The following is a 9,609-nucleotide window of genomic DNA, read 5'->3' as shown; positions in this document are numbered from 1 at the left end:
GACGGACGGACGGACGGACGGACGGACGGACGGACGGACGGACGGACAGACAGTCACCGCTTAATCGATTTCTCTTTTCATTCTGATCATTTATGTATACATTTGTCTATATCTATCTCGATTCGTTTTGCCTGTTACAAACAACCGTTATGTGAACAAAGTTATAATACCCTTGTGCACAAGTGCGCTCGGGTATAAAAATTACGGTAAACTTCGTTCAAGCTTTCGTTAAGTTCTCATCTTTTTAATTTGCTCTCTTTTGCTCCAACTCTCACTCGCACGTGCGCTCAGCGTCATTGGGCTGCAATTCATTTTAGCTTGTTTGCTTTGACAACCCCACCCACCATAGTTGCCGTATTTATTTCATTTATCTTGTTCTTATTTAAAAGGATTTTGTGTACATGCTAAGAGCTTATATATAAATACATACATACATACAACACTTACGGCACTTAAGCAAGTGCACAACAAGTATGTATATTCATGTATTGTTGCATTTTAATCCTATTTTAATTTATTCCGTTCTTGCTGAATTCTTTTAACAAGCAACCACATTGTAACAAACCAATATGCTATATGTACTATTACATACATATGTACATATGCACGGATTTATGCACACATGTTCATACAACAACAAAAACTGCTTACCACAGCTCTGAAAGTGTCCGAAATTATATGAATATTTTTCTTTCATTTTTTTTTTTTAGAAAACCCATAATTATGTAGCAAGTACGCCCATTTTTATATTTTTATTCTACTCCTTGCAGCCACTGTGTGGTATACGTAATATTTGCCGCTACGTTTTGGAGGTGAATGCACGCAGCACAAAAAGATGCACTCTAACCAAACAAAAAGCTGCAGGGAATGTGTACAATAGCACGCTGGTAGAAAATACGAGAAAAGGAAAGCGAGCTCTCAATGAAAGGAATAAATGCAAATAACTTTTAGGTAATTTCTTTAAGTTCGAAATTTGTAAATCCCTCATATTTTTTTTTATTTTAATAAAGGAGTCGCAAGCAAATTAAAAGGCAAAAAAACCCAAATTAAGATTACAAATTACAATTTATGCATCTGATGCAGGACACAAAAAAAAACTGACGGGCGGCATTAGATGGCTATAGTTTAATTGCATTGTTGAAGAAAGGCCTATTGGAAAAAGGTGAGACCGTCCACGAAGCTAAGACCAAGACCATTGTACATCGCCATAAAACGCCTACCGGTAATAACACCAGAGCAAAAACAACCAACTGCGTGTATTTTGTTGTTCATTTGTACTCTAAAACATCAAAAAAGGTTTCAAAATTTGAATTTTCTCTAGGTATCCAAACCTTTACAATTTTTATAACACAAAAATCGGTCACTAAAAAAATAAAGTCCCAAAAAGTTCGAAAAGTAAAAAGAATCCTAAATTGTTGTCCAGGAGGTGCTGGGATCAAAGCAACATGGTTAACTTTATTCTACAATATTTTGCGCCGGGACTTTTATAACATCGAAAAAAATAACTGTTATTTTCGGCCCCTACTTTTTACAGACTAATTTTGCTCAACTTTGCTTTGTTCATCGGCACTTTTTTTGGGGAAAGTTTGGGTGCCCAATGCCCGCTCCAACTTAGCCAACCACCCTGACGGTTGAAAAAAATTAGTTATAAATTTTTTTTTGTTGACAGGGATATGAAATTTATAAACAAAAAACTTTTTTTCACGTGCATCAAATACATACAGTGACGAACAAAAATATATGCACAGAAATTTTTTCGCAATGTATGCAAAGCCGCCTCTTACTTTCCTACGGGCAGGCGATTTGAATGGACGAGATCCAGAGTCGCGCTGTTTGACCTTTCTATCTAATAGCCAATGTTCTGCAGTGATTAAGTAGCAACCTTTTCAAGATACCAACGTTTTGACAATTTTTATTTAAGTTGGTAGTTCATTGAAACATTTTAATCCTTTATGTTCTTAAGAGAATATAGTATTTTAAACAAAAATAATTCACTCCGATTTTTTTTTTTTTTGGTGGTGTAATCCCTTTAAGAAACTGTAAAAAGATCTGAACAATTTGGATATAAAAAGACGACCGCCAGATTTTTCACAGTTCATCAAAAACTTGAACGAATAGACATTACTAAACCATTTGACCAACCCGATGAACTCTCCTAACTTTTTGCTAACTCAGCGCTGCCAGACAAACGATCTTAACTCAGACGTACATGTATATATTTTTTGTGTAGTATTTTAAGATAAGCTCTGGAGTTAAGTTTGCAACCCATTTCGGAACGAACTGTAATTGCACACTACATTCAAAAACATTCGGGCCTCACTGCGTAAGTCGTAGATTAATTAGGCTAAATTGTAAGACACGACAACATTGGCATTGCCTACTTTCGTGCTGAAATAAGTAAACGGCGAAAATCATTGAAAACTATGCAGTGCTGCCAAGTTTTTCCGTTTTAATACACTAGTAGGAATGTTCGATATCGTATCGATTATCCTGAATATCGATATTTCATGGCACGATAATCGATTTTTTGAATCGATATTCCAAGGTCGATATATCGAAGACATCGATACTTTACCCGCAATATCGATATTAAAGTTGAAATTTATTTTTCATCTACAAAAACGTGTATGGGAAAATACTAAAGTAGCAACTTGTGGGATTTATTTATTAAGTTTGACAAACCGCTTGAGTCGTAAGTAAATCCTCAGTAAATCTACAAATTGGAAATAACACAATTTAATATTCTATTCAATTGGGAGTAGGATTTTTCAACATCGATTTTTTCGATATCGATATTGTTCAGCCCGATATATCGCCATATCGGTTTTACATGCAATGAATTAAATCGATTCATGATATCGATACTTTCTTAAATATCGAGCATTCCTATACACTAGTCGAGTCGAAATTTTAGGCAATGACATGAAATTTTTGATACGATTCGAGTCTCGAAAAACGACTTGCATTCGACACGACGCTCGCAATGAGGCTGATATTTTAACACCTCGTTCCCAGCGCTCATGTCCGAAACTCTCAGCAAATTTTACAAAGTATTATTCGAAATCCGTAGAAAGGCGATATCATGAGTAACCCTCCCAAACACCCTCTTAGGCAAGACACAAGTCTCTAATTTTCTTCTTTCTGTTGCCTTTACCATCATTCTAACAAAACAATAAAACACAAATTTCTGTTATTTACTCCATAAATTTATTATCATTATAAAAATCGAAACTTAAACATGTATGTCAAATAAAATCTTACACTAAATTAAATTTATTTCAATTTTCAATTACAAAAATATTATTTTATTTTTTTTTTATTTCATATACATTTTTCATTGCAGTCACTAAAAATATGCTTATTCTAGCAGTAATTCATTTTAAGGTTATGAAATGTAGGAATTATACTCAATACACTGCCTTGCAATGCATATTCAACGTGGTAGAAGTAATTTCGACAGTTCTCTTTTTTAAACATCGAGTATAATATCAAACACAAAGTAAAATATTTCAAATCGTGTTGCAGAATTTGGTTTAGTTATGAGCGTGTTTCTTTATTCATTCCAAACGTTCGGAATACATTTTTGTTTTTGCTTCTGATGGGAGAGAAAAATAGCTTTGTTTCTTTACCTTTCTAGCAGATAAATATCAGGAAGAAGAAAAATAGAAAAATTGACACATGATCGGTATTTTTGACAAATGAAAATATTTGGCGTGGTTTTTTTTCAATTCATTTTATATTTCAAAAGTATTCACAAATACTTAAATTTTTCAATAAATAGCAACTGTGCTTGTTTACGTTCCAGTTTCCATTTAAGTGGCAACAGCTTTTTTTCAAATGCTGAGCAGGAATGTGGTTTTTTTGCCATCCCGTAATTCTGGACATTTGGCCATTTTTGAGAGCAAGGTTATACTTACTCTATAATTAGCGGATCCAGTCCAGGTTGTACGGGAAAGAACCTAAAATTTTTACTAGCAGAAAATAGCAGGAGATAACAAAAAAGAGCGTAAAAATTACAGCTGCTGGCTTCTGTTAGTTTTTTGTGTAACAGTAACTGGTGATAATTAGTGACAACAAACAAAAAACTAATGTTGCATTTATTCTGTCAGGCCAGTCAAAATTTGGTGTTCTGTTCTCAACATGTTGACCTCTGGCCCGACAAAAGTGAATACTTTCTACCCTTGTTAAACTGTAGGGATGTAATACAAAAACATCGATGCATCGGAAACACGAAGTGAATTAAGCTTTCATTAAAATTCTATTCGATTTCAGATGATGAGTGCCGGTTGATGATTAAAAAATATTCATTTTCAGATCAAATATTTAAACTGTATTTAAATGTCCAATGTCGGCTATTTAAATATGGAAAATGCAAGCCTGATTTTGAATATGAATTCATGATTAACTTAAATGTAATTTACAGCCAATTTTTCGAAAGCAATTTAAATGAAAAATGATTTTAATTTTTTGAATTGTATATGGAAATTGGCAGAAAGCAAAAAATCATTTTCCATTTAAGTTGCTGGTGAAACCGGCTATTAATTTTTGATCGGAAATTGACCATAACAGGCTAACCTAATATTCACGCGCGCCGCCAATTTATTGTCAAAAATTTCTCATGCACATGCAACTTGTATGGGACCAACCGAAATTGGACGGCGTGCGTATGAAGCTAACTCAATTTCCAATTTTTGTTCTGCGTGACATTTTGATTTGACGTTTCGTACAATGAAATCAAATGCAAACGCACGCAAGACAATTTCGGGTCACGCATAAAAACAAATTCCACGGCATGCGTACCAAAACGCAAGCCGCGAATATTAGGTTAGCTTGTAAGTTGGCATTTTAGGCGATGCATCGAAAATATCGCTTGTTTTTATACGACATATAGAAGTGCATCGATGCATCACAACGAACGGGCAGAACTTCTGGAGAGGGGAAGCGGTGAACATCCTTCACGGATGGATCGAAACTGGACGGCAGGGTTGGTTGTGGGGTCTTCTGTCGAGAACTCGCCATCAGCACTAAGTTCAGGCTCCCGGACTTCTGCAGTGTATTCCAGGCCAAAGTGGCTGCTATCAAGGAGGCGGCGGATTCACTGCTCCGGAGTGCTATGACAGTCAGGGAGGTGAGTATTTATTCTGATAGCCAAGCGGCTATCAGGGACTTGGGTGCGCTCTAACTTGGTTGACGAATGTCTTCTCTCCCTTTCGGTCGCGTCGGAATACTTCTGTATTAGGCTTATTTGGGTCCCGCGTCACAGCGACATTGCGTGGAACTGCATGGCTGACGAAGTGGCCAGGAATGGCACACGCGAAACATTATCGCAGGATAAAGAGCGGCTGGGGATGCCATTGATCACCTGTGGTACACTCTTGGATAGATGGGCCTCATGTCAGCTCAGCGAGCGCTGGGCAAACACCAGGGGCCTGTTTCATAAAGTGACAGTGATAATTTTGTAACGACAAGCATTTCGACAGCTTGGTGGGTGTTTTGTTTTATAAAAACGATTGTCACCACCGCTTCAATTCCATGAGAAAATTCATTGAAAAAGTGACAAATTGTCATTGTCGGGTTTTAAAATAGCCGTTTGCCAAATTGTCGCCAGTCATATGAAATGTATATCGATACCGATAACGATGTATATTCAATAACCTCTATCTGCAATTTTCACAAAAACAAAGTAGTTTGCGTTCCAGATGCTTCACGATTTGCAGGTTTTTACAGAAGGCCGTTCCAGGTGACTACCTTCCATAAGGTTTATTAATGGAGAAAACAGCTGTTCCTGCAAATCCTACTGAATTACTAGTTCCATTTCAGAACTATACAATGAACAAGGCACTCATATCGATTCAATGACTCATATTCTTGCTTTCGTACAAATCGAAAATTTTAAACTTTTGTATAGAAAATGATAAGAATATTTCATGACTTTCGGTTCGTACGAAAACGAGAATACGACCCAATGTTTGAAAGCATCGTATCGCACCGGTATACCGCATCTGTTTGAGCACTCCCATACGTTACGTTTTAAAGAACTAGGACCTAGACCTAGACCTACCCATTAGATAATTTCAGGAATTAAAAGCCCTTCTGAAAGGCCTTCCTGAGAGTCAAGAGGCCTTCCGCTCTACATCAGGGAATGGCATTGGTTGATCGTCAACTGTTCATACTCATTCAATACCGCTGCTTTGTATGACTGAGCAGCGGCGTTGGCTTAGTAGTATCGATACCTAAACGAAATTAGAGGATGACTGAACACGAGCGCATTGCGTGCTGTCAGCCACCACAAGTGAACGATGCTTATAACTGCTCATACGGATATTGACTTCGGCAAATCTGTACTCTGAATGATCGTGCACGAAACCAGCAAACGTGGCAGTTGAACGGCTCCGAAAACATGAGAGTCATCATTTGTTGCAGAAGTCGTTTGACTTGTTGCTGAAAATCATCTGACTTGTTGCTGAAAGCCATTTGACTTGTTGCTGAAAATCATCTGACTTGTTGCTGAAAATCATCTGACTTGTTGCTGAAATGACGACGAATGTGGTAAAGGGTAATTTATCGTCTCGTATGCATGTATGTATGTATTTATAGCGCGTCTACCATTCAATTGCATTGCTCACTGCTGGCTAGTTGTGAATATGCATACGTACGTAAGTATGTATGTATGTACATATCAATGCTTCATTTCAAACAAGCAAGAGTCTTTGAATGTTTTTGAACTACAGTATCATCACTTCGGCAACACGTCAAACGCGCCTTCAGCAACAAACCAAAGGCGGCGGTTTGACTTCTGCAACAAATCAAGTTAGCTAACTGCGGCATCTTGCCTTCGCCAGTCTTTCACATAAGCTGTCATGCTTTCGGCAACCGTCCAAAGCAGTATCGTGCTTTTGGCAGTCGATCAAATACGGCGGTTGCTGGTTTCGTGCACGATCATTCGGAGTACAGATTTGCCGAAGTCAATATCAGTATGAGCTGTTATAAGCATCATTCACTTGTGGTGGCTGTATTTGCAAGACAGCACGCTTTGCGGTGGTGTTCGTTCATCCTCCGTTTTTAACGTGAGTAGGCTTAAAGTCACAAAAACAGCACCCTTTGCCAATGTCTGCTCTACATTCCTTTCTCCTTTCTTTTTTGTATGGAGTGGCACAAATTGAAGGGCTTCTTCTTTCGCTACCCATGGAAAGCCTTCCAGAAGGGCTTTTAAATGACGTACTTCAGAAGGCTTTTTGGAGGAGTTCTTTTAAAGTTGCTTCTACAATTTATAAAAATCATACATCCTTGAAGGATTTGCTTAAGGTTTATATCAAATATGTTATTGCAACTTAAAATGATTATTGAAATTTATTTGTAATGGTAAATAATATAAATGAATGCATTCGCGTAAACTGGAAATGGATAAGCCCTTCTAGAAGGCATGCAAGGAAGCACTTTTTTCAGCCCTTCTTGGGTAGGCCTCTTAGAATGGCTTTACTTAAGAAGGCCTACCTACATTATTTTTTGGGTCCTGAGAGTCAAGAGGCCTTCCACTCTACATTCCTTTCTCCTTTCTTTTTTGCATGGAGTGGCACAAATTGAAGGGATTCTTCTTTCGCTACCCATGGAAGGCCTTCCAAAAGGGCTTTTATAGGACATACTTAAGAAGGCCTTTTGGAGCAATTCTTTTAAAGTTGCTTCTTTAATTTATAAAAATCATACATCTTTGAAGTATTTGCTTAAGGTTTATATGAAATATGTGTTATTGCAACTTAAAATGTTTATTGAAACTCATTTGTAATGCATTCGCGTAAAATGTAAATGGATAAGCCCTTCTAGAAGGCATGCAAAAAGCACTTTTTTCAGCCCTTCTTGGGTAGGCCTCTTAGAATGGCGTTACTTAAGAAGGCCTACCTAAATTATCTTCTGGGTAGGACCTAGAGTCTAGGTTACACCAGGTTGAAGATATTTCACAAAATTGTGTTTCATGAGGATTTTGCTTCCTCTAACTTATAGCCCAGTTATGCATACTTTGCACTGCTCATATGAGCGATCATCGTGAGAATAACTATGTATTTCTTCTTCTTATTCGGCACTACAACTAAGGGCCGGTTGTTCAATGTCTGATTAGCACAAATCGGGGGTAGAAGCTCCGGTTAGATACAACGACTGCTTTATCGATCACATGTTATATGCATGATGTCGAAATCGTCGATAATGATGTTTAACCGGCAAGTAGTGATAACCAGACATTGAACAACCGGCCCTTATACATGTTCAAAAGTATTTAATTATTTGTTTAAATGGATTCTAATGAATTTGGAAGCGAATTTTTATTTTACGTACGTACAGGGCTTATAACTACGGGCCTTTGACTTTTTTAGTTCAGGAATATCCGACTTTGTACATATGCAACAATTGACGTTTAGGAAGACAACCATGATTGCACAGAATAGCTCTGATCCAATACTTTTCGTGTAAAATCCTGTAAAAATGTCAAACAGCAAAATTACTCTCTGAAGTGAGAGTAAAAAGTGAGTAACAACAAAAAACGTCAAACAGTAATCGCTTGCACTTTTCATGATTTTACCAGAAGAAAAAGTTCGGGTAAAATCTTGCAACTTCATTCTCTACACAACTCTCCAAAAATCGCTTTCATTTACAGGATTTTGAAGGAATTTGAAGTACGGGATCATCTTTCCTGCAAGTTTCTGTAAAAATCTGAAGTTTATGGAGTACTGGATCAGGGCTAATCACCCGTATGCTGTAATCCGAATCTTCGAATTCATTTTCATTTGGGGAAGAATAGCTGAAATTTGACAATGGCCCGCTAAAAGCAAAAACAAAATACAAGTAATTGTTGTATTTGTTCAATCGATACCACCTTATATGTATTCGCCTTGGATTTAAGCATACCAATTTTACGATTCGTAGCAAAATCGAATCTACGACGGATTACAGCATAGGGGTGATAAATTATAAGCTTTTTTGGGAGGAAAAATTTGATCACATTTCAGAACTATTTATCCGATTCTTGGAAGGCTAAAGTCGAGGCAACACTGATTGCTACTTTTACTTATTTTGGTTTGTGAGGGCGATTCCCTGAAATATATATTCGATTTGGTTTCTGTATGTTAATGGTTAATTTTTGCTGGCGAAGCAAATGAATAATATTATTTTTTGGATAAAAACATGTTGCAATTTTTTGAATTAATGAAACTCTGTTTGCCCAACATGCATAACTAACAAATAGTAAGCTTTAACTCTCTCCCTCAGTACTTTCAATATCTATAAATATTTAACTATTACTAAACATTTTGAGACGGGCTTTCTCTAAGTAAACTCGTAATTTTGTTGTAACAACATTAAACATGCCACTTAATAGTTAGGATATGTTTGCCGAGGGCCTTATTATCAATTTTAATATAAAAAGGTATGTATGTGTGTAGATGCGGCTGTTGTGAGTTATATTTTCAGTTCATTGTTCGCTTCTTCTCATATAACTCTTTTGGAGTGCATAACTGCGATTCCTTTTTACGAGTAGGAAGAGTTCCAACTTTACGGTCCATACTTTTCGTAGCACGCCAATTACAATTATTATTTTGAATTTCGTTACTAACACCATTT

The 9,609-nt window shown here is 36.8% G+C and overlaps 2 protein-coding genes and 1 long non-coding RNA gene across 6 annotated transcripts in view; 1 reads left to right on the top strand and 2 right to left on the bottom strand.

Annotated features, from left to right (window-relative positions):
• Positions 1–1,677, top strand: part of LOC118740676 — a 14,181-nt gene extending 12,504 nt beyond the window's left edge. For both annotated transcript variants that reach the window (XR_004993174.1, XR_004993173.1), the window contains exons 2-3: positions 771–951; positions 1,011–1,677. This is a non-coding gene — a long non-coding RNA (uncharacterized LOC118740676). The remainder of the gene's footprint in view (positions 1–770; positions 952–1,010) is intronic.
• Positions 1–9,609, bottom strand: part of LOC118740674 (serine/threonine-protein kinase grp-like) — an 80,076-nt gene that overhangs the window by 60,244 nt on the left and 10,223 nt on the right. The window lies entirely within an intron of this gene.
• LOC118740675 overlaps positions 8,888–9,609 on the bottom strand; it is a 7,066-nt gene continuing 6,344 nt past the window's right edge. The window contains exon 3 of one of the 2 annotated variants that reach the window (XM_036472295.1): positions 8,888–9,562. In XM_036472295.1, coding sequence (XP_036328188.1) covers positions 9,456–9,562 — 107 coding nt within the window. In that variant the 3' untranslated portion in view covers positions 8,888–9,455. Of the gene's footprint in view, positions 9,605–9,609 lie in introns of both variants that reach the window. The other variant, XM_036472296.1, reaches the window with a different exon arrangement.

The sequence above is a fragment of the Rhagoletis pomonella genome, unplaced genomic scaffold (assembly GCF_013731165.1).
Source record: "Rhagoletis pomonella isolate Grant_MI unplaced genomic scaffold, Rhpom_1.0 Rhpom_scaffold_00006, whole genome shotgun sequence".
NCBI classification, from domain to species: Eukaryota; Metazoa; Arthropoda; class Insecta; order Diptera; family Tephritidae; genus Rhagoletis; species Rhagoletis pomonella.
Note: the sequence above shows the minus strand (reverse complement) of the source record. Positions and strands in the feature narration are given on the sequence as shown.